At 38.3% G+C, this 26061-nt stretch overlaps 1 protein-coding gene across 1 annotated transcript in view; it reads right to left on the bottom strand.

Moving 5' to 3' along the window:
• Positions 1-26061, bottom strand: part of LOC111159900 (mitochondrial intermediate peptidase) — a 175389-nt gene that overhangs the window by 102812 nt on the left and 46516 nt on the right. Inside the window, exons 11-14 of the mRNA XM_022522575.1 lie at positions 9748-9901; positions 8006-8083; positions 7168-7372; positions 5494-5603 (exon numbers count right to left, since the gene is read on the bottom strand). Coding sequence (XP_022378283.1) covers positions 5494-5603; positions 7168-7372; positions 8006-8083; positions 9748-9901 — 547 coding nt within the window. The remainder of the gene's footprint in view (positions 1-5493; positions 5604-7167; positions 7373-8005; positions 8084-9747; positions 9902-26061) is intronic.

Genomic DNA, 26061 nt, shown 5'->3' with positions numbered 1-26061 from the left:
TTCCTAATATGAAATGGTTTCTAATTTTATACCAGTGCAGCAGGCCACTCCTCAGAATGTTTTCTAGCTCAAAAATGTTACTACCGAACATGGAATCCCACACTGAACAAAAATACTCAAGTACGATTGAAATACACTGAGTTTGCCGCCTGCTCCATATAATATGCACAGGGGGTATTATAGGAAAAAATGGGAACAATGCAAGTGTGTGGGGGGAAGGTGGGGAATAAGGGGGTTTAGAGATTATTGGTTGGAAACTATGGACAAAAAGGGACAGAGACAGATACTGCTGAAGGGAAATAGGGTGGTGTGATATTGGTATTTGATCTGCATCCCTGCCTGTATAATAACAATGAGAAAAACTCTGGGTACTCCAAATAATCTGAAAATTAGAGACAGCCTAGTTTCCTCATGTGGATATATAGGGATGAGAGTCGAGCATCAGGCTTTTAGATTACATTATGGAAATGCTTAGCATTTTTAACTTTGGGGTAGTGGCTAAGACTATCTTATTTCCTTGAATCCAGGAACGCAATGATTGTTCAAAAAGAAAAAAAATGTACCTGTGATTTTATAATAGATGGGGAGGGGGGCCATTAAATAAATAGATAACTAACAAGAGATGTTTCAGAATTACTAAAATAAGAGGGAAAAAGTTGCATCATCTACTAAGATTAATTCAAAATGAATCAAAGACCTAAACATAAGACTCTAAAACTATAAAACTCTTAGAAAAAAGCATATGGGAAAAGCTTCATAACATCACACCTGGCAATGATTTCATGGATATGACACCAAAAGCATAGCCAACAAAAGAAAAAGCAGATTAACTGGACTATATCAAAATTAAAAACTGTACATTGAAGGACACAATCAACAGACTGAAAAGGCAACCCATAGAATGGAAGAAAATACTTTCAAATCATATATCTGATCAGGGAGTAACATTAAGAATACATAAAGAACTCCTACAAACCCCAACCAAAAAAGTAGACAACTGAATTTTAGTATGAGTTAAAGACTTGAACTGACACTTCTTTGAAGATATCCAAATGGTCAAAAAGTTCATAAAAAGATCTTCAACATCATTAGTCATTAGGCAAATGAAAATCAAAACCACAATGAGACACCACCGCACACCCATTAGAATGGCTACTATCAAAATACCAGAAAATGACAAGTGTTGACGAGGATGTGGAAAATGGGAACCTTGTGCTCAACAGTGCACAAAGTAGGAATGTAAAATGATATGGCCACTGGGGAGAACTCTGTAGTGGCTCTACAAAATATTTGAAATAGAATTTCTACAAGAGCCAGCAATCTCAGTTCTTGGTATATATGCAAAAGAACTGAAAACAGAGACTCAAGCAGGCATTTGTAAAACCATGTTCCTAGAAGCATTATTTACAATAGTCAAAAGGCAGAAGCAACCCAAGTATCCATCAATGCATGAAGAGACACACACAATATGATCTATACATACAATGGAATGTTATTCAGCCTTTAAAAAGAAGGAAACTCTGACAGAGTCTACAACATGATGAGCCTTAAAAACATTATGCTAAGTTACAAATACTGCAGGATTCCACTGATATGAGGTACCTGGAGTAGTCAAGTTCATAGAGACAGAAGGTAGACAGGTGGCTGCCAGAGGCCAGAGGAGAAGATCTGGGGAGTTGTTTAACAGGGACAGAACTTCAGTTTTGGAAGATGAAGAGAGTTCTAGAGATGAATGGTGGGGACAGGAGCAAAAATTAAGAATGTACTTCGTACCACTGACTGGCACACTAGAACATGGTTCAGATGGTAACTTTTACATTATTTTTAGTACAGCTAAAAATAAGTTGCACCTTAGAGTGTTTAAGGGAGAATAAGAACCATGCTTCCAGAAGTGTGGGGCCACCGGCAGATAATTTTCCACTTACTGGGAGCAACTGGAAAGGGTTTAGGCACAAGGTGGGAAGGAAGGAGCACTGAGAAGAGAAAAGGGACAGTAACCTTCAGTTCCTCAGAGGGCACAGGTCCCTAACGTAGCCTGAGCCAGAAGGAGATCAGTGGGGAAACCCCATCAGACTATAGATTTGGGTTCAGTCTACCATGTCCAAAAACCTGGGAATTTTTCACATGAGCTGCTACCAAGTCTGTACTCCTCCTCCACTTGTGTTATTAATTTTAAGATTAATTGACAAGAAATTCTGCTTCAACTTTGATGTTGTCGCTTGTCAAGACAGTTTTGAATCTGGAATGAGCACTTCTGGCATTTGTTATCTCTGACAGCTGTACAGCCTCTGCAAATCTGATAAGCATACTTCTCATTCCTCGACCACAAGGAATTCATTGGTTATGCCATGCTCCAGTTCAGATAAAATACTTGTAGGTGTTAATAAGTCACTGATACATTATCCTTACTCAGACAGTTCTCTGGAATACACCAGATGATGGTAAAACAAAAATTCTTTCCTAATATATGTAGTAGAATAGGAAATGAAGCATAAAGATGTAACCCTGTTATTCTTCTTACAAGCTTTAATGTCCTTTATTTACAAAGCCTTGGATTTTAGGGAATTAACTCCTTGTCCTTAAGGCTAGAACTGCCCTTAAAATGAAATCATCTAGCCAATTGGTATCTTAATTAGTGACAAGAAGAGGCAAGCCCTTTGTGAAACTCAAGGCATTCACACATTCCTTGCCTCCTGGCACTCTTTCTGTTCTCCATAGGAATCACAAAATTATTTTAAATTCTTTAGAGACTGTGTCTGTAAGTCCCTTTAGCCCACTGGACATGCCTTGTGAGTCTGAAACTTGAATTAATTCAAAGCAGCTTACTGTTTCTTTCCTGTTTCCTTTAGTATGAAGTGTATTTTTGGACTTAATATTGTTTTCTTAAAACTCTCTTGTTCAACAATGGCTCTTCTTATGGAAGAATGCCATAATAAAATAACAACTGTCCTTTTTTGGGACATTACACTATCCTGCAAGCAGTGGCTCTTGCCTTTCTTTGCTCTTCTGATTGTTCTGTAAATAGATAACATTTTTTAAACTGACTTTAATAGCTGTGGCGAATTTCAGGCCAAGATTTCACTTTTTGATTTAAGTATGACTCTGAGAGGCTCAGGGTGCACTCCTGTAGTAACTCTGACCTCTGTGTGTTCTCCTCAGTGTTAGATCCCCTTAGAAATCCAAGCTCCTCAAACAGCCCCTTTCTTGTGATGCGGGTTCTCCAGATGCCTCCTGCTATTCTCTCACGGGCCACACTTTAACTGCCAACTCCATGCCAACTACCGCTACACGCTGCAGGTTCTATTTGATTCTGGATTTCAGAGTTGTATTACTAACAGCCCCACGGATACAGCCAAATAAGAACTGCGTCTTCCCTCCTCAAACTTGGACTTCTTCCAGAATTCGCTCTTCATGGAGCCTCCATCTTTGATTCCCCTCTCTCACCTCTCTTATTCAACTAGCCTCAAATCCTTCCAATGAAGTATCCAATAGCTCCTGAACTCTGTTTCTCCAGGCCCCCCACAGCCATTGCCTTCATTCTGGCCTTCACCGTCACTTCACCACATATTTGCAAGCCCTCACTTAAGCCCTGCTCAGAGCTGAGCGAGGACAGGAGTTCAAAGATGGAACCCAAGGAAGCTGTCCGCCAAAGGCTAATGAGAAAATGGGTTGGGGCAGAGTTGTCGGAGAGCCAAGAGGACCAAACACAACTCCCAAGAGGAAGTGTCATAGCAAAGCTCAGTGTAAACACTGCCAAGAAAAACTAGTCAAGTCACAAACAGTGGTCTAGTACATGAGTTGGGATTAAAAAGTGTGTAGGCGCAAGAGGACTAAAGAGACTGGGAGCGAACCCTAGAAACCAGAACATTCCAGTGTCTTTTTTTGTTTCCCCTTTCTCCTCCTTCTGCTCTTACCACTACCAGAATCTTACCATGGTCTCAGATTTTTCCATTTTACAGGCTTTTCCTTTGGACTGGAATAACCTTGTCTTCAGCTCTGTCTTAGTTCCCCTGAGATTTAAAGACCTTGAGTGTTAGAACACTGTCTCACTTACTCCTGGCTATTTCTCAGATGCTGAGAACAGTGCCTGGTACATAATAAAACTCAATAACTACTTCCTGACACGTATGTCCTCCGTGTTCTCAATAAATATATTTTAATGAGATGGAAAGGGGCTGCTGAGAGCCAACTGGCAAACTGCCCCCTTTAGATATTTTTTCCAGACCTGGCTCCTCCAGCACTTCCCGCACATACCCTCTCCCAGCACCCCCGGCAAAGTTCACAGCTCTCCTTTATGGTCCTGTGTGCTGTGTGTGTAGCTCTGACCCAACGTGCGGTGTGCTCTCCTCCCCTACAACAGGCGCAGGGGGACAGGGGAGCAAGCACCAAAGGAAGGACTTAGTCAGGTCCCCCCAAAATGTGAACCCATGGGCAGCCTGTGCTATTATTTGATGGCTCATGTTTCCATTATTGGCCCCGTTAATGGACACATGGCCAGTGGATCACTAGTATCTCAATTCTGTCACCTTAATAATGGAGATAGATTATGATGAAGATGTCAGATTAGTTAGCCAGAAACTCCTCTGTTATTCTACAGTTGACAAGAACAGTTAGATGAAATCAAGGCCCCAAAATCAGAAATGACCAAATCACATTAGAAAAAGGGTCGTACATAAAGGTGGGTTTGGCACTTCTTCTGATTCCATTCATTCCTTCATTTATAATTTCTTTTTAGTACTTCTTAGGTACTGCAGCATTCTAAGTGCTGAGGATCCAAAGATGACTATAATTTCACACCTGCACTCAAGGAGATATAGTCTAAGGGGGGAAACACTAACCTATGTGATATTATATAATTGGAGTTCTCTCAGAAGGGAAAGAAGATCTTTCATAAAGTACATGTGGACAGTACACTGCACTACACTGATAGTCATGGTTATGGTCAACTCGTTACAAGAGATCTCTCATTGTCTTCCTGCTTTATAAAACTTTAAACTCTTTAAACTTCCATTTTAAATCCAATATTGAAATTGAAACCCTGAAGCCAAGGAATTTTCAGACCTCTTGTGCAAGCCATGATGGGAAAATATGGCCAGGCCATTCAGCTTTACAAAACACTGGAAAAATTTAAACCAAGAGAACAAACACTCAGAAGCATAAATGAAAGAGGGAAGCCCACTGGCTTTTCTGAAGCGAGGCTGGTTTGAAAGCCTGTTCTACAGAGTCTGCTTGTTTCCGCATCTGGAAAACAGGAACAGAGCACTTTCCTCAGGGGATGGTTGTGAGAACTAACAGGGTGAGGACATAGCATAGAATACAGAGCAGCTATCTCTCAACACAGTGATCATACTGGTTGGCAAAAAAATAAAATAAGGTGGGAGGATTCTGGCGCTGAGAGAGGGTGATAGTTCTGAGGAGCTGCATGTTACGCAGCAGTCCAGGAAAGCTGACTGCCATCACGCAGAGAACTGCACCACTGTAGAGCTCCCCTACCTGCCCGGTCTGATAATGTCTGGCAAACTGGGTAACCACTCGATAGTCATTTGCAAAGTACTCCATCAGAATAGACGGAACCTCAGCAAAGTCAGTAGGGCACCTGGTCCCTAAAATGGGGGGAAAAGAAGAAGAGTTGGCATGAATCAAATCAACAATATTTATCTTACTTTTTATGTACTCTTTTAAAACTTTTATTTGCACTTCTGATGAACTATGATAAGATTAAATTCATTAAATCAATATTTTACTTCTATAAAATTATTGCACGTTTGCAGAAAAGTTTATTATAATCCCATATATTTTCCTATATATCAAAAGTAAAACAAAATATTTGCACAGCTGGATAAAACACCTTGTAAAGCAATGGCTCAAACCCTCTACAAACAAATCCATCCTTGGCTATTCTGGGTTATACATAAGACACAAATTAAAACATTCTTACAATTAATATACCATTTGTATTAATTTACCAAATTCTCCCACCAAATGCTTTTATCCTTCACTTTTGTTTGTTTGTTTGTTCTATTCCCTATGCTATACTTTTCATCTCCTTGACTTACTTATTTTATAACTGGAAGTTAACACCTTTTAATCCCCTTCTCCTATGTCGCCCACCCTCCCATGCCCTCCCCTCTGGCAACCACCAGTTTGTTCTCTGTATTTAAAAACCTGTAGGTTTCTTTTTGTCTGTTTGTTCATTTGTTTTTTAGATTCCACAAATAAGTGAAATCATCTGCTTTTTGTCTTTCTCTGTCTGACTTATTTCACTTAGCATATTACCCTCTAGCTCCATCTATGTTGTTGCAAATGGCAAGATTTCATTCTTTATGGCTCAGTACTGTTCCATAGTATAAAGAGATACCACTTTTTCTTTATCCATACCCTTCATTTGTTTTAAAAGTACCTTTTTTAAAACCATTGTTTGCTTCTTATAGGAAAGCCAATGCAAAAAAAGCTGTATTTGAAACTTAAAATAACTTAAAGCGACAAATCCTGTAAGAACTTTTTGGTGACATTTTATGATTCTGTCCAGCTCATCTATAGTCTTTTTAAGTATCTTCTTCTCCCCCAAAATATTACGTAAACAAAGTTAGTTAATAAATAACTAAATGAAAGCAATTTAGCAGGTGATCTAGAGCTTACCATATAGGATAGTGAGCCTAAGATTCAAAGATGAGACAACAAAGAGGAAAGTCTGCATATAATATCATCAACTATGGCCACACACCAGCATGAAAAACTGTCATCTTATACAGGGGGAAAGCTTAGGAAAATATTTTTTCAACATGCTTTCGTATGTATTCTAACTGATTTTGGAGAAAAAGAGGCAATATCCTTTCACTTACTCACTAACTCTGTGCTAGGTACTAAGGAGACACATACTTATTCCAACACATATAGCCAAAAACTTTGAATCCATATGAAATAAGATAAAATGTGAAAGTGCAAACTCAGAAGACAAGTGAGACAGTCCTCAGCCAGAACCATTAGTAAGGAAGCAGAAAGATGTCAGATGATCTGGTTGAATAACAACTAGAAGGACAAGGTGAGGCAACCTACAAAAAATAACCACCTGACAATGTTAAATGGTCAGATTTTTCTAAATAAAGTGCCTTTTGCACCAGTTTTTAGAAGATGGTTGTTAAACAGAAGTCCCCTCTTTTGACTCACCAGTGACATGCTGGTAACGAGTACGACCCAGCATAGAATGCATGGCATGTCCCATTTCATGGAAGAGATTTTCCATCATTCCAGGAGTTAATAAAGTTGGTGAATTCCTTGAGGAATGGGGAAGATTCAGCATAAGAACTACAACTGGGAGCTGATAGTCTCCATCTTCCTTTAATCTGCCTCCACGGATTGTAAAATGACAATCCTGGAAGAATCAGAAACCATAACCAGAGAAGAGCATATTAGGTGATCTGAAGAATAAGAAACAGTTTCAATGAATATAAAGTTACACCAAGACATCTCAGTTCAAATTTACCTTAATTCCATTCTTCTATTTATTTTGTTATAGGCACTTTTTCCTAATATTTTTTATTTTGCTAGAATTTTTAAGTTTTTTAAAATACCAGTACCACCTTGTGCTTGTGTTGACTCATTCATTCATTCACTCTATAAATATGTATTGAGGTGATGTTATACCAGCTTAGATCCACATGCTCTAACTCTAGATAACTGTACACAAGCAAGTAGGAAGGGGACAGATGCTGAGCTACTCTGGGGAGGGATGCTAATGTTTACTGTACCCCTTCCACATGGGGAGACACTTCTCATATCTATTGTCTTTATCGCTCAGAAGCAATGAACTCTATCACAAAGGGGGAAATTTGGAGTAATTTTCTCTAACAGGCTGAGATTCACATCATTGTATCACTTATTCTTCACAATAACCCGTTGAGGCATCTCTCTCATTGTTTGGATGGGGAAATTGAAACTGAGTCCTGGAAACACTGAGCCACATAAAGTGACTTTTATGGAAACATAAAGTCACATAAAGCATCACCTGATGTGGTTTGTCTGCTCTCTGGAAGAAATCACAGTAAATGTACCCCAACAATCCTTCAGATTCATGAACCACAGCCTGGAAAAAAATTACATTTAGTGATGAATGAAGCCATCAGAAACTCTCAAAGTGGAAACACATCCCTAACAAGAATCTAAATATAAAATATCCATAGCCATAACTACAGACATTTCATTACTTTCTACATCCCACATGATCTAAAAATAAATTATCTATTGTCCCCTCATCTCTCAGAAGAATTTGATTTAGGGATTCTGTCCAGGAGAGGCAACCCTTCTTGTTTGAGCCCTTTGTCCCGATTGCCAGTGCCTCACAAACACCGAGACCAAACCCAGCTCTTCAGACTGTTCACAAACCTCCCCCACACACCTGGAAACAAGTGCTGGCTTGACAGTTCTAGATCTAAATCTTAATTTAGATCTAAATGTAGATATATGCCCCCAAATGCTAACCCCTGAATTCAGATATAACAGAAGGTTGCTTCTGGCTTCAGCTGAAGATCAGTAATATCATTATTTATGCTCTTCCCTCAAACTGGGCCTATACAAGACACACGGCTCATGGAGAGCTCAACAGCTGGCCTCCAGCTTGCCTCCTTTGTCTTGTCACAACTTGAGGATTCTGCCACAGAGAACCTCAGCTTTATGCACTACAACTTCGTGCAGGCATATATTCGTTAGTTCAGCAAGTATCTCTTAAGCACCAAGTAGGTGTTTGGAATTTATCAAGGCATTCAGATAGCAGCAGTGAACCAAACTGGCAAAGAGTGCTGCCCCACACACATGGGGCCCACACCCCACAGCGGCGGAAGCCTGGTGGGCTCGAACTCTAGTGGGGGAAGCCTGGTGGGCTCATACTCTAATGGGGAAAGCTTTTCATTACTTGCCTTCTGTCCTTTCACTCTTACCAGTTTATCTCTGCACTCTATCAGTCTCCACCACTTTGTGAAGTACACAACGCACAGATTATCAGGTAATCAGTGCGGTGATAAGATAAAGCGTGCTCCCACTCTACCCTTCAATTCTATCACCATGCCTATTCCACTCTCACAGAACACACCCAGGAGACCATCAGAGATCTTCCTTCCCTTGAAATAGTGTGGTATGCATATAGGCAGAAGGTAAAACAGAGTAACAGCAACACAGAGCCTTTGTGATGGTAAGTCCATAAATCCTCATAATCTTATCAAGAAAAAATGAACATATTGATATCTCAAATAAAGTGGGTCCTAACAGGAGAAGGGGTGGACGCCAGGCTTGAGGTCACAACACGGGATATAAATCAATATATTATAAAATATAAGCTCCTACAAATGGGAAGGTGGTTAAAAAAAAAAAAAAGAAATGAAAAGTGACAGATGTAATAAATTCTGCAATTAACCAAAAGGGACACTGAGCACTGCAGGAATATGAAAAGTAATGACAGATTTCTCTTTAACCAGAATTTGTCAACATATAAAGATTCAACTTTCTGTCAAGTCCCTAAAAAAAATTTTTTTTTCAGAGAATTCACTCTGCTAGTATATGTTTCTATCAGTTGATTTTAGAGAAAAATGAGGTTTTTTTAAGTCAGAAGCAATGACTTGGACTCTCCAGGAAACAGAAGTAAGGTGAGCCACACTCCCATCATGGCAATGCTGCCTTGAGGATAAAACTGCTATTAACTTGATTACCAAATCCTAGAGATAAAGGAGTGCAACTCTACACTCACTGAATGCTTACCAGTTTGCGAACATCTTCACACCACACCTCTCCTTTCACAGGCTGCTCTGCATACAACGTAATTCCTAACAGTTTGGTAAACAAAATATTTAGGCCTTCCATGCATGCTCCAAGGGAGAAAAATGGGCAATATAAACTGGGCTCAATATTATACCTAAAAGAAAGAAGAGAGGTTCAATAGCATTTTTGTTTATTTCAATTTATTCATTTAAAATTTAGGATCATGGTAGGTAAAACAAAGGATTGAAAACAAAAAGGTACATCTCTTATCTTTTGAGGGATTTTCAGAAGAAAGGCAATCTAATTATTCTGAGCAGTAAGAGTGGTAAGTAGTAATTCTTAGTATAAGAGTAGTATCAGTAATGAGTAATTAAGGTAGACACACCATTCCCTAAACTTCATCCTTCGCAAGTTATTTACTTGCGCTAACTTAAACAACCCGTCTATCTCAATTACCCACATCACACACATTCCTTTATGCATACCTACAGACAGAATCTGACCAATAATGAGATATTTGAGCAATAATGAAATATGAAGTATGTTGTTTTCTTAAAAAAAGTCTTATATCACATAAATAGTAAACAAACTCAAGTCCTGAAGCATACTAAGTGAATTTAAATCTTACCTCTAGTAAAATATTTGTTAATGGAAAAAGTCTCTGAAACACTGACAATCAGATCTTCACTCATCTGTTTTACAGTTAAATACCTTAAATAAAGCATAACGTACTGGCACGGTTAATTATTCTTCATTCAAAAATGGCTTTTTATGCCCTCTTCCAACATAAGCCAAAACCACATCCAGAATATGTGATGTGAACGGTCACTTCTGAGTCACTAGGTCAGGCCAAACTTTATGACCACAGTAGAAAGAATGGCTCTAGAGTAATTGTAGGTGCTTATTCTATTTCTACTCTCTGGAATTAACAAAATATATACTTAGGGTGCCAGAAGGTAGCCACACTTGCGATGAGCATAGCATTACACATAAACTTGTCATATCACTATGATGGATGCCACAAACTACCATAATATTGTGTGCCAACTATACTTCAAGAAAAATTAATTAATTAAAATAAAAACAAAATACATATAAACTTTGATGCAAAACATAGACAAACATATGCTTATTACTAAATGGATGACTGGATTTAGTGAGCATGTATAAATTACACCACAAAAGAAATTTTGACTACCGAAATCCACAAGTTTACAACTTAATTCCTGATCAACTTTTCATAAAAACAGAATCTCACTAGTGAAAGATACATGTCAGCAGTTCAGTGTCTTCACTCAGGGATCCATATACTTGTGCAGGCTCTGAAAAAGCCTACTGCTTGCTGGAGGTAAGGAACGAGGGGCGTGTCTCTCTAAGGAGTTCACGGTGAAGGAGGCAGAGAGGTGGACAGACAATTCTGGTCTCCTCCTGGAGCAGCAGCAGAGCTGGCACTAGAGACACAGTCAGAGGACTGAGGGAAGGACACAGAGAGCAGGACAGCAAGAGGTATGGGTATGATGACTTCCCTTGTGGAAGAGAGGGTAGAAACAGGAAGGGGTCAGAAAGGAATTCAGAAACAGGAGTCTGCTGGGTGGGGTGGGGATAAGGATTAAGGGCAGGGAGAAGTAGTAATAAGGGTATTCCAGGGAGAAGCAACAGTGTGAAGTCATGAAACAGCCTGGAAACTCCTAAACCAGTGGCTAAATATGAGCCAGTTCATGATGGAGGGGATCAACGGGAAAAGAGAGGGAGGGGAGTCTAGACACATGTGGGCAGGGTCCAGAGAACAGAGGGCCTCACACATAAACCTGAGGGATTGGGATTTCACATTGTAGGTCTGTGGTCTATCAACTTCTTCATTATGCAGCCAAATCATTAAAAGAATTTTTAACTATTCAACTTTATATATATATATATATATATATATATATATTTATAAATTATATTCTACTACATTTTAAAAGCAAAAAAAGGATACATTTTTACAAGTTGAAATAAAAATAAATCTGAGCAAAATTTCTAATGCACAATCTCAATGAATTGTTCACAGAGCGGGAGACATGGAAGACTGCTTTTGTAGGCAACAGAGAAGCAATCTGATGCTTTCTGGAACACTGCAAGGCTGACAGTGTGGAGGGAGGAATGCAGGAGAGGCAGGGAGAACAAACAGTAAACTAGGGTCTGAACATAAGCAAAGGCAGTGGGATCAAGGATGAGGAGGCAGGTATGAAGTTGTTTCTCTTTGAGATGAAATGTTGCAGGACTGTGTGAGTGAGTAAGAATGGTCTAGAACAATACACAGGTTTCTGGCTTGAGCCAAATGGTTGGGGTGGCAGAGTCATTTAATCAGAGCACTAAGCAGGTAAAAAGAGGGGAGGATGGGTATTGTAAGGTTTTATAGGCGAGATAAACACGACACCAGATGAGGTAGGCACAAGGCAAGATTTATTAAAGGCACTCTCCAGTGAAGTTTCAGGGCTCAGGAGAAGGGGGGCCAGGAAAGTCACGCCGGAAGGAGGTGGGCACCCTCAGGCGAGGTTCCGTGACTCTGGAAAGCGGAGTCGGGGAAGTCGCGCTGGGAAGGAGTCAGCAGGGGTCTTTATCGGGCCAAGGCAGGGCATGGGATCACATCCATATATGGTCGGGTATTTGGTGATCAGAGGGTATGGGGTGGAGGGTCCTGATACTTCTGTTTCCTGCATAGGTATCGGGTTACCTATGGAGGCGTGACCTGGCCATACATCCTTTTGGCGGGAGAGTCAAGGGTTGAGGAAGAGGGGGAAAGGGGCTGGAAGATGGCGGCACAGCGGTCATTTCTATTGTTCCTCCTGCATTCCCGGAGCCACCAACCCAACAGGTATGTTTGTGGGAGAAGAAAGGAGGGTGGGGTGCAGTTGTGGGAGAAAGAGGAGTCACGGAAAATAAATTCAGTTCTGAAGACACTGACTGTGAAGTGCCCATAAGATGTCAGACACTCAGTTAAGACTGAGTCTTCATTGCTCAGGTGTTAATTAGAACTGTAGAAGGAGAGGGGTTACTAGAAAAGGGTGGTACAGTGTGAAAAGAGGGCCAGCAGTGATCTTCCAGATGAAGAGATAAAAAGGAAGACAGAGAAGAAAAGTCAGAGCTGTTAGGGCACAAAAGAAAGGGACATCATGGAAAAGGGGGAGAAAATATATTGTAAAAACAGGAAAAAATGGAGGTTTCTGGTGTCTGTTTCAGCATATAGGGAACCTGGAAGGCATTATTCCATCCTAACAAGTAAAATCCTCAAGAAACTAAAAAGTCAACGCCTCCTCTTGTATCCAGCAGAGAGCTGAGGTCACAGAGCAAACTGCCGCCCCCAAATATGTAAAGACAAGCAGGCAAATACAGAGAATCACAACTTATAGAACTCTCCAGTGTGGACTAGCACTGAGGTAGGAAAATTTAAACTACAGTTGACAAATTAGAGGCTAAGTGTGGACAAATCTGAGAGTTAAAAACTCCAGGGAGGCCCAGTTTAAGGGGGGGGAGTCCCCCACATTTTAATTTTACCTCCAGGAGCCCTACCAGGTTCTCACAGTAAAGATGGAGAAAGATTCTCTCAATGCTTCCAACAGGGAGAAGGAAAAAACAGCCATTTTGAAATACACCAGAGCATTCTGCTATTCTTAACAAGGTTGCCCTCAAAAGAAACTGTCTTACCAGAGCCTAACTTACTTAGAAGAAAGAAATACCCAACCCAATCCCCCGTCTCATCAAAGCAGGGAAGGTGAACTGAAAAGCCCTTACAAAAGTCAGAGCTGAGGGGCACCAGCTCTATAACAGACTGAGACCTAATGACAGAACTTTAGAATGAATCCTTCCCACCCCCCTTCACCACCACAGCAATGGGGATCCTATAAAATAACAGGTGAATACAACTGAAAAACTGCACATGTCAGATCTTATTTAAGTACGTACAAGTCCCCAGAGAAACCCAAATACAACATCAGAGACATAAGTAGGTAAGTAGGTAGGTAGGAAGGGGTGGGGAGGGGTCGGGAAAGGATAAAAACTTCAGCCTCCGACACCACAGCTACTGCAAAAGGAAACACAGCCTAACTAACTCCCAGCCAGTGAGTACTTCATGTCCAACTTAAATCAAACAATTTCAAGTCACAATAAAGGACTAAAACCACAGTCTGAAGAAACAGAACAATCACCAGAACCAGATTCATGTATGTTAGAAATGTTAGAATAACCAGACTGAGAATTCAGAAGCAACTATGATCAACATGACAAGGGTTCTAAACAAACAAACAGACAGACAAACAAAAATAAAACACAAGATTCATGGGTAATGTAACAGAGAGAGGGGAACTAAAAAAGAATCAAAGGAAATGCTTATCAGTAGACTGGACATGACCAAGGAAACCATCAGTGAGCTTGAAGAAATGTCAGTAAAAACTTTCAAGAGTATGATGCAAAGAGAAAGAAGAATGAAAAAGAAGAAAAGACCCAAAGAATTGTGGGATAATTACAAAAGATGAAATGTATATGTAATGGGAATTACAGAATGAGAATAGAGAGAGAAAGGAACAGAAGAAATATATGAAGTAATAATGGCTGAGAACTTTCCAAATGAAGGACAAACACCAAGCAGGGTGGAAAACACACTTGGGAATACCATATTTCAACTGCAGAAAATCATAGACAAGGAAAAAAATCTCCAAAGAAGATGGAGAGGGAAAAAAAGCATCTCACCTGTACAGGAGCAAGAATAAGAATTACATCTACATTCTCTTCAGAAACTATGCAACAGAAAAGAGTATGGTAGAAAATACTTAAAGAATTGAAATGAAAAACCCACAAACCTAGAATTCTGTTTCCAACAAAATTACCCTTCAATAGTGGAGAAATAAGGACTTTCTTGAACAAACAAAAATTGAGGGAATTTCTCACTGGTAGACTTGCAAGAAATGCTAAAAACAGTTCTTCAAGAAGGAAAATGATGGAAGTCAGAACCTTGGATCTATGTGAAGAAAACAAGTGCTGGAGAAGGAATAAATGGAAGATATAAAAGCAAATCTTTTTATTTCTTATTTTTAAATGACCTAATGCATAACAGCTTCATCAGAATAATAATAGTGACAATGTATGAGGAGATTATAGTTATAGATAAGTGAAATCCAGGAGAGCAATGTTAAGAGGAACTAAACAGAAGTACTGGCTACTTGCACAAACCATGAAGCAGTGCAGTATTATCTGAGATGGACTTAGAGTGTAAATGTCAGGACAAATGCTTAAAAACTGGAAAAAAGGGAGGATAAAAACTGGAGTCATATAAAGCACTCAAATAAAACCATAAGGCAGAAAAAGAAGAGTGGAAGACAATTAAAGAAAAGGGAGAAAGTGTAAGGGCAAAAAACAGAAATATGTGTTATTCATACATGGTGATATGCTATATATTAACCCAATTATATAACTAATCACTTTAAACATCGAAGGTCTGGATATTACAATTAAAATAGCGAAGTTGAGAAAAACAAGACCCAATCCTTTGTCATCTGTAAGAAACTGACTTCAATTGTAAAAACACAGGTAGATTAAAAGTAAAGGGATGGAGAAGGAATTCCATGCCAACACTAAGCAACAGAAAGTTGGAATAGCTACATTAATTCCAATCAGAGCAGCCGTCAGAGAAAACAAAGTAATCAGGGATGAAGATGGGCATTACACAGTGATAAAAGGGTCAATTCTCCAACAAGACATAACAATCCTCACTGTCTTAATGCATTTTAACTGGACATCAAAATACGTGAGGTAAAAACTGATAGAACTACAAGGAGAAACAGATGAATCCAGTATTATAGCTGGAGACTTCACTATCCACCTGTCAGAAATGCAGAGCCAAGAGGCAGAAAATCAGTGAGGACATGTTGAACTGAAGAGCACCAACAATTAAATGAATATAATAGACATCCAGGCAATGTTTATCCAACAACAGTGGCATACACATTATTCTGAAGATCACAAGGAATATTACCCAAGAGAGGCCACATTGTGGGAAATAAAATACATCTTAACAATTTAAAAGAACAGACATCATACAATGAATGCTCTCAGACCACAACTGGATTAATCTAGAAATCAATAACAGAAGGATAGTTGGAAAAGACCAAAGTATTTAGAGATTAAACAACACACTTCTCACTAACACAGGGTAAAAGAAGGCTCAAGGAAAATTTTAAAATATTTTGGACAAAATGAAAATGAAAATACAACTTATACAAATCTGTGGGATCCAATGAAAGCAATGCTTATAAGAACAGTCAAAGCAATTAATACATATACTAGAAAAGAAGACAGATCTAAAGTCAGTAATTTAAGCTTATACCTTAGGAAACTAGAAAAAGAAGAACAAATTAAATTCAAAATAATGAGAAGAAAAACATTTTTTTTTTTAATTAGAGCATCCCACCTGGTCATGATAGATGATCCTTTTAATGTACTGTTGAATCCTATTAATAGCTAGGATGTTGTTGAGAATTTTACCCTCCATATTCATCAGGGATATTGGTTTATAATTCTCCTTCTTAATGGGGTCTTTGCCTGGTTTTGGGATCAAGGTAATCCCAAAATATATATATAATGCATTATATATTATTGGGATTAATATCCAAAATATATAAAGAATTTATACAACACCAAGAAAACTCCCCAAATAATCCAATTAAAAAATGAGCAGAGGACCTCAATAGACATTTTCCAAGGAAGACATATAGATGACCAAGAGATACATGAAAAGATACTCAACATCACTCATTATCAGGGAAATGCAAATCAAAATGACAATGAGACATCACCTTACACCAATGAGAATGACGAAAATAAAAAACACAAGAAATAACAAGCGTTGATGAGGATGTGGAGAAAAAGGAACCCTTGTGTACTGGTGGTGGAAATGTAAACTGGTGCAGCCACTGTGGAAAACAGTATGGAGGTTCTTCAAAAAATTAAAAATAGAATTACCATTATGATCCAGTAATGCCACTACAGGGTATTTACCCAAAGAAAATGAAAATGAAAACACTAATTCAAAAATATATATGCTCCATGTTTTTGCATCACTGTTTACCATAGCCAGGATATGGAAGCAATACAAGTATCCATCCATCTACAGATAAATATATATATGTATGTAGGTATATGTATATATATAGATATATATAGGTGTGTGTGTGTGTGTGTGTGTAATGGAACACTACTCAGCCATAAAAAAAATAATAAAATCTTGCCATATGCAACAACATGCATGGGCCTAGAGGTTATATATACAATGCTAAGTAAAAAGTCAGAAGAAGACAAATACCACATGATTTCACTCATATGTCAGATTTAAAAAACAAAACATACAAACAAAAAAGAGGCAGACCAAAAAAGACTTATTTTTTTATTGTTTTTCATTTAAATTTTAGTCAACACACAGTGAAATACTGGTTTCAGGAGTAGAACTCAATGATTCATCACTTACATACAATACTCAGTATTCATCATAACAAGTGCCCTCCTTAATACCCACTCAACCCCTATCTAGCCCATCCCCCACTCACCTCCCTCCATCAACCTTCAGTTTGTTCTCTATCTGTAAGAGTCTCTAGTGATTTGTTTCCCTCTCTTTTCCCCCCTCCCACATGTTCATCTGTTTTGTTTCTTGAACTCCACATATGACTGAGATCACATGGTATTAGTCTTTCTTGGTCTAACTTATTTCATGTAGCACAATACCCTTTAGTTCTATCTACATCACTGAAAATGGCAAGATTTCATTCTTTTGATGGAGGAGTAATATTCCATTGTGTCTATATACATTCTTTATTCATCAGTTGATAGACATTTGGGCTCTTTGCACAGTTTGGTTATTGTTGAAAAAAAAGACTTTTAAATACAGAGGAAAAAAACTGGAAGATGGGTGTAACAGATAAAGAGGATTGAGAATGCACTTATCACAATGAGCACTGAGAACTGTTGAATCATTATATTGTACACCTGAAACTAATAGAATACTGTATGTTAATTATACTTGCATAAAAAATAAAACTGTAAAAATTAACAAGATCTATATGAGGAACACTACAAAACTCTGATGAAAGAAAGCAAAGATCTAAATAAGTAAAGAGATATTCCAAGACCATGTATAGGAAAACTATTGCTAAGCTGTCAACTTTTCCCAGTATGATCTATAGATTGATTGCTATCTCAGTCAAAACCCCAGCAAATTATTTTGTGGATTTCGACAAACTGATCCTAAAGTTTATATGAGAGGCAAAGACCCAGAAGAATAAACATAATATTGAAGAGGAAGAAAAAAAAAAAAAAAAAAAGCTCTAGTAATCCAAATAGTGTGGAATTAACAAAAGAATATACAAATAGAAAAATGGAACAGAAGTAGACCCAAACAAATACAGTCACCTAATCTCTGACAAAGGAACAAAGATACTAAAAAGGAGAAAGGATAATCTTTTCAACAAATGGTGCTAGAACAACAGGACACCTACATGCAAAAAGTAAATCTAGACACAGACCTTATGCCTTTCAGAAAAATTGACTCAAAATGCATCGCAGACCTAAATGTAAAACACAAAACTATAAAACACCTGGAAGATAATATAGGAGAAAACCTAAGTGACCTTGGGTTTGACAATGTCTTTTTAGAGATAACATCAAAAGCACAATCCATGAAAGAAGGAATTGATAAATTGGACTCCATTAAAATTAAAAACTTCTGCTCTGCAAAAGACACTGTTAAGAGGATGAAAAGACAAGCTGCAGACTAGAAGCAAAACTTTGTAAAACACATTATCTGATAAAAACTGGTATCTGAAACATACAAAACACTCTTGAAACTCCACAGCAAGACAAGAAACAACCTGATAAAAAAGTAAACGAAAGGTCTGCTAAACCCCACACCGAAGAAGTCATACAGATGGCAAATAAGAATATGAAAGATGTGCTACACATTACATGTCATCAGGGAAATGCAAATTAAAACAACAATGAGACGCCACAACACACCTATCAGAATTGCCAAAATCCAAAACACTGACAACACCAAATGCTGGCAAGGATGTAGAGTGACAGAAACTGACATTCATTGCTGGTGGGAATGCAAAATGATACAAGCCACTTTAAAAGATACCTTGGCAGTTTCTTCCAAAACTAAACATATTTCTATCATACGATCCAGCAATCACACTCCTTGGTATATACTCAAATGTGCTGAAAACATGTCCATACAAAAACCTGCACATAAATATTCCCAACAGCTTTATTCATAATTGTCAAAACCTGGATGCAACCAAGAGGTCCCTCAGTTGGGGAATGGATAAATAAACAATGAACAAGTGAATGAATTAAAAAAAAATAAATTTTTTAAATTCTACACAACAGAATTAACAGCACTAAAAAGAAATGAGCTACCAAAACATGAGAAGACATAGAGAAACCCTAAATGCATTTTGCTAAGTGAAAGAAGCCAATCTGAAAAGGCTACACACTACGACTCCTACTACAAGACATCATGGGAAAGGGAAAATTATGGAGACAGTAAAAGGATCAGCGGTTGCCAGGGATGGGGGAGCGGGAGGAGGCAGCAGGGATGAGGACATAGAGCACGGGGACTGTCACAGCAGTGAAATGATGCTGTACAACACTGTCATAGTGGATCCCTCCCATTATACATTTGTCAGAACTCATAGGCAGTGCAACACAGAGGAAGCCCTAATGTAAACTAAAGACTTGAGTTAATAATATGATCTTATCAATTGTAACAAATGTACCACACTAATAAAAGATGTCAATAACAGGGAAAACTGTGAGAGGATAAAGGGGATTTATAGGAACTCTCTGTACTTTGCACACAATTGTTCTATAAACCTATAACCTAAAAACAAAAATCAAAACCAGCGCCACTGTTAAGAAACCATACTTGAGAGAGGCCCTCTTTTTAAAAGGGACCAGAGCCACGATAAGTCTAGGCCTAATTTTGTTCCACTCATGAGGCACTATCTTTCTGAGGATTCTACCTGCTATTCCACAAATTATCAAGTTTTTTCTACTTTGGCTGGTGGGAACATGAATAACACATGGCCCTGTGCAAGCCGCAGTGATGGGTCCCTGGCTCTTTTCAGAGGGTTCTTTCCTTGTGGTCCATGCAGCGCTCCCCTCTCTGGACTGCAGGTCCTTGGCCTCCATGGCCGCCCAGTTCTAATGGCTCTGCCCAGGGAGACTACGGTGCTCCACTTGCAGGCCCCACTGCTTGGCTATAATTTGGAAGTTCCTCCAAGAACAGAGCTGGGGCCATTGTAAGGTCACTTGGGTTTTTTCCCCTTTGCAGGGATCAGGGGCTTACAGTGACAGCTTCACTACATCTGCACACCACTGTCTCATAGGTTTGATGAGACTGATTTTAATTGTACATGCAGGAGGTAAATTTGGTTCCTGTTATTCCAACTTGGTCAGAAGTCTCTTTGTTTTTGAATTTTAGGACAGTGGATATTCAAAAGTGAACAATAAACATATGCATTCTTAGGGGGTGAAAAAAGGGAATTAATCAGGAATGTCAAGGCTACTACTAGACCTGCCCCGTGGAGTCACCCCACAGCCATCCCAGGCAGTACCGTGGGGAACCACAATGTAGAACTAAGATCATCTAAGGAAAGGAAGTGACCCTAGGAGTCCAGAGAACTGGCTGGGTCTGGGTAAACAGACCAACTGGAGGAACTGGGCTTCTAAGCAGCACAGGCAAACCAGAAGAACACAAGACTTCAAAGCAAAGGGAAGAAGGCAGCAGCACCACCGTACACTCCCTGGGAAGCAGCTTCCTGCTCTGCCCAGTTTGCCTATATGAGCCCCACCTGGATGGGACTTTGGATAGAATGTACGTGCCTTTTTCTAGAATGTAGGCCAATATTACCATGTGTGGTAAAGCATATTTTTAAAATTCATGGAATAGGGAAAAGAAAGAGTACTGATTAAGAACACCAGTTTGGAATTAATAGGCCTGAGTTTGAAACATACCACTTGCTGCATGATCCTAAGCAAAGTATTTCCTTTACCATGTCTTAGTTTGGCCATCTGTGAAAATATGGATATAACCATACCTACTTCATGTGGTGTTGCAAGATTTCAGGTGAAATGATACATACAGAATTCTCAGAAGAGTGCACGGGGCAAGTTCTCAATAAAAAATGAGGGAGAAAAGAGGAGGAGGAGGAGCTCAATGACACCTATTTGCACTTTGTTCTCCTGATTACAGAACCCTTCTTCCAAGTGTTACAACAGCAGTGACTACTTATAGACCTTACAGGTACAGCCACATGCACAGGACCTCGGCCTGGCCAATCTAAGTACTTCTATACCCCTAGGTTGCAAATGCTTCCAAACTTTACCCCTGTATTTCTCAGTTCCATGAGTCAACCAGCTCTCTCTTCTGCATAAGTTAGTTTAAACAGGGTTTCCTTCAGTGATAATGGAAATAGTCCTAATATAGTAGCCACCATCTGAATTTAATGGCCTTAAAAAAGATCCTTTTTTAGGTTATACAGCACAAATTTGCACAATAGATTAAGCATCATAAAGATTATGGGTAACTGGAAGGTACCTTTTTGAGGGTCAGTATTCATCTCATCAGCACTCAAAATATACTTGTTTGGGTGAACCAAAAAAAAAACAAAAAAACAAAAACAAAAACATAAAACCAGAACTTTGTTTTGCGAAAAATAGGTAACTCACTTATCTGTTTTGCTACTGAATCAAGCTGGACTGACCTTAAAGAAAAAAATAAAAATGTCAGAGTCAAACCATAGGTAGAACATGAATAAATAGGAAGAAAAATTAACACATAGCTCTCAAAGCTAGAAAATTTGATTTAAAAACATAACTCACTTTTTATTGCTAGATAATAAAAATAAATATAAAAACAAAACAAAAAATAGAGGATTCTGGGAAGATGCCAAGAAGGAAGCATCAGTAATCTGGCTCCCCACCTAGACAACTGCACTGGTAGAATCTGTCTGATGTAACTATTTTGGAACTCCGGAGTCTGTTGAAGGCATTCAGCTTCCAGGGGAAAGCATGAAGTGTAAATTGTGGTTAGTTTTAGCTCCTAGGACAGCAGCGTCTACCTAGCCCATCCGCAGCCTCATGGCAGGCAGCTGTGCACCTACCTATTCCTGAAGCAGATTACACACAGCTTATGGGATTAGGGTGGGCACAAAAGGGCTCTGTCCCCTTAATTTGGGGTATCTGTGCTCTGATAGCTGATTGCTACTTCTGCTTTTAGAGGTGTGAGAGGCAGGCAACCATTGTTTTAACTCCCTCCATTGTTGCGAGCCTCCCCGCTCCAGCTCAAGTGACTTCCAGATGTAAAGGACTCATATTTTTTTTCTCTTCTTCATTTTTCACTTTTCCCCTTTTTAAAACCAGACATCAAAATATTCAAAAACAGCTGCATCTATGAGGAAAATTAGAAAGTGCACATGTCCAAGGAAAGGCTCAAAAAGACCTGAGAAGACATCATACCTCGGGCTGATCCCAAGTACAGAGACAGCTTACAACAATCAAAACCACAAAACCACAAAAACAATAAACTAAAGCAATAACATGACACCCAGAAAATGCTGGGGGAGTGTTCAATAAAAACATCACAAGGCATTCAAAGAAACAGGAAAGTATGGCCCACTCAAAGGAAAGAAATAATTCAACAGCTCTGTCCCTGAAAAAGACTGAATGGCAGATATATTAGACAAAGACTTTAAAACAACTACCTTAAGGATGGCCAGAAACTAAAGAAAGAGGTGTAAAAGTTCAAGAAGACAATGTGTGAGCAAAATAAAAATATCAATAAAGGGACAGAAAAACCTAAAAAGAAATTCTGAAGATGAAAGGGAGGACAATACCTGAAATGAAAAATTCACAGAAGGGATTCAATGGCAGATGTGAGCAGGCAGAAGAAAGAAGCTGGACTAGAAAATAACACTAAAACAGGAAAACGAAAAGCTGATGAACAGAAAGAAAAAAGATTGAAGAAAAGTGAAGAGAGCCTAGAGACCAGTGGAAAACCATAAAAAGGACCAACATAGATATCATGGGTGTTCCAGGAGGAGAGGATAGAGAAAAAGAGGCAGAGAGAATATTTTAAGAAATAATGGCTGGGGGCACCTGGGTGGCTCAGTGGGTTAAGCCTCTGCCTTCAGCTCAGGTCATGATCCCAGGGTCCTGGGATTGAGCCCCGCTTTGGGCTCTCTGCTCAGTGGGGAGCCTGCTTTCCCCTCTCCCTCTGCCTGCCTCTCTGCCTACTTGTGATCTGTCACATAAATAAATAAAATCTTAAAAAAAAAAAAAAAATAGGGGCACCTGGGTGGCTCAGTAAGTTAAAGCCCCTGCCTTCAGCTTGGGTCATGATCCCAGAGTCCTGGGATCGAGCCCCACATCAGGCTCTCTGCTCAGCGGGGAGCCTGCTTCCTCCTCTCTCTCTCTCTTTCTGCCTGCCTCTCTGCCTACTTGTGATCTCTGTCTGTCAAATAAATAAAATCTTAAAAAAAAAAAAAAAATGGCTGAAAACTTTCCAAATTTTAAGAAAGGCATGAATATAAACATTCAAGAAGCTCAACAAACTCTAAGAAAAATGAATTCAAAGCCACCCAAACCAAGATATAATAAAACTTTCAAAAGCCAAAGATAAAAGATGCATCTTAAAAGCAGCAACAGAAGCAAATCATCACATACAAGGTATACTCAATAAGATATTCTGCATATTTCTCACCAGAAACTTTGGAGCCCAGAAAACAGTGGACTGACATTCAAAGTGCTACCAGGAAAAAAAAAAAAAAAAAAAAATCAAGAATCCTATATCTGACAGAACTGCCCTTTAAAAAAGTGAAGGAGAAATCAAGACATTCCCAGATAAACAACAGTTGAGGGAGTTCATGACCACTAGACCTGCTCTGCAAAAAATGATCAAGGGAGTCCTACAAGGTAAAAATGTAAGGACACTAAACAGTAACTGAAATCATAGGGAAAAATAAAGGTGTCAATTAAGGTAAATACATGAGCAATTACAAAAGCTATTATTATTATAATAATACTTTATACTTTCTGTTTTCTATAGCATTTAAGAAACCAATTAAAGAAAAAACAATTATTAATATAAAATCCAGTATTACTGTAACTTTGGTTAGTAATTCTAAATCTTGTTTTCTACATAATCAAGGAGACCAACACAGTTCAAAGAATTACTGGTTTATGTTTTGGGACACACAATCTGTAAGGTATAATTCTGTGATATTAACTGAAAGGGGTGAGTACAGAGCTGTAAAGGAGCACTTTCACTATGTTACTGAAATTAAGCTTCTATAAATTAAAATTAAAATGTTATAATTTCAAGATATTAAATGTAATCCCCATGGCAACCACAAAGAAAATATCTATATAATATACTCAAAAGAAAACTACAAAGGAATGTAAACATTTCATTACAAAAAAATCAACTGAACACACACACAAAAAGACAGGTATGCAGGAAATGAAGAAATAAAAATCTATAAGCCAAAAAAAAAAAACAAAAAACTATAAGCCATAGAGAAAAAAAAATAGCACAATGACAGAAGTAAATCCTTTCTTATCAGTACTTTACAATGTAAATTATGCTATCTACAACATAGTCACTTGAGATCCAAAGACAGACAGGTTGAAAAGGAAAGAACATAAAAAGATATTCCATACAAACAGTAACCAAAAGAGCATAGGAGTGATTATAGAAGAAACAAAGGAGGACGCAAATGTTAATTAACAGTTCAACAGAGTGAGAAAACATAACAATTAAAAACATTTACACAATGACAGCCCATCAAAATATATGAAACAGAAATGGAGAGGATTGCAGGGAGAAATAAACAGACATTCTACAATAACAGTTAGATACTTCAATAACCCACTCATCATCATGGATACAACAAGACATAAGATAAATAAGGAAATAGAGGACTTAACACAACAAACCAACTAGATCTAACAGTTATACACAGAACATTCCACCCAACAATACCAGCACACACATTCTTCCTAAGTGCACACATGACATTTTTCAGGATAGACCATATGTTAGGCCACAAATTAAGTCTTGATAGATTTTTTAAAAATAGGTATCATAAAGAGCATCTTCTCAGGCCACAACAGGATGATGTTAGAAATCAGTAACACGAAAAAAACTGAAAAGTTCACCAACTGTGGAAATTAAACAACATACTTCTAAACAACCAATGGATCAAAGAAGAAATAGTAAAGGAAATTAGAAAATACTTAGAGGTGAATGACAATAAAAACACAACATACCAAAACTTATGAAATGCAGCAAAAGTGATGCTAAGGGGAGAATTAATAGCTATAAATGCTTACATTTAAAAAGAGAGAAATAGCTCAGACCAACAACCTAATTTTACAAATTAAGGAACTAGACAAAAGAACAACAAACTAATCCCAAAGCTAGCAGAAGGAAGGAAAGAAAGATCAGAGTAGAGATAGATGAAATAGAGAACAGAAAAATAAATAAAAAAAAAATCAATGAAACCAAAAGCTGGTTCTTCAAAAATATCAAAAAATTGACAACCATTAGCTGGATGGACTAAGAAAAAAAGAGGTAAGACTCAAAATGCCAAAATCAGACATGAAAGTGGGGGCATTATGACCAATTCTACAGAAACAAAAGAAAATTATGAGGGTACTATACATCAAAAAATTGGAAGACCTACAAGAAATGGACAAATTTCTAGAAACACTAAAACTACCAAGATTAAATCATGAAGAAACAGACAAGCTGAACAGACCTATAAATAGTAAGGAGATTGAATCAGGAATGAAAAATTTTCCAACAAATTAGAGCCCTGGACCTGATGGCTTCACTGATGAGTTTCACCAAATATTTAAAGAATAATACCAATCCTCTTAAACTTTTCCCAAAAAGTAAAGAGGGAATACTACCTAACACATTCTATGAGGTGAGCATAGTCCTGATACCAAAGCCAAAGACATGACAAGAAAAGAAAATCACCAAAGAAAAGGCCAATATCCTTGATGAATATTGATGTAAAAATCCTCAGAAAAATATGAGCAAACCAAACTCAACAGTACACTAAAGGGATCATATACCACAACCAAGTAGAATTTATTTCTGGAATGCATGTATAGTTCAACATCTGAACATCAAACAATGCAATATGCCACATCAACAAAATGAAGGAAAAAAATCCCACATGATGATCCCAACTGATGCAGAAAAAGCATCTGACAAAA

The sequence above is a fragment of the Enhydra lutris genome, unplaced genomic scaffold (genome assembly GCF_002288905.1).
Source record: "Enhydra lutris kenyoni isolate GAN:26980312 unplaced genomic scaffold, ASM228890v2 scaffoldscaffold71, whole genome shotgun sequence".
Taxonomy (NCBI): Eukaryota; Metazoa; Chordata; class Mammalia; order Carnivora; family Mustelidae; genus Enhydra; species Enhydra lutris.
The sequence above is the reverse complement of the archived record's forward strand: the minus strand, read 5'-3'. Positions and strand labels throughout refer to the sequence as shown.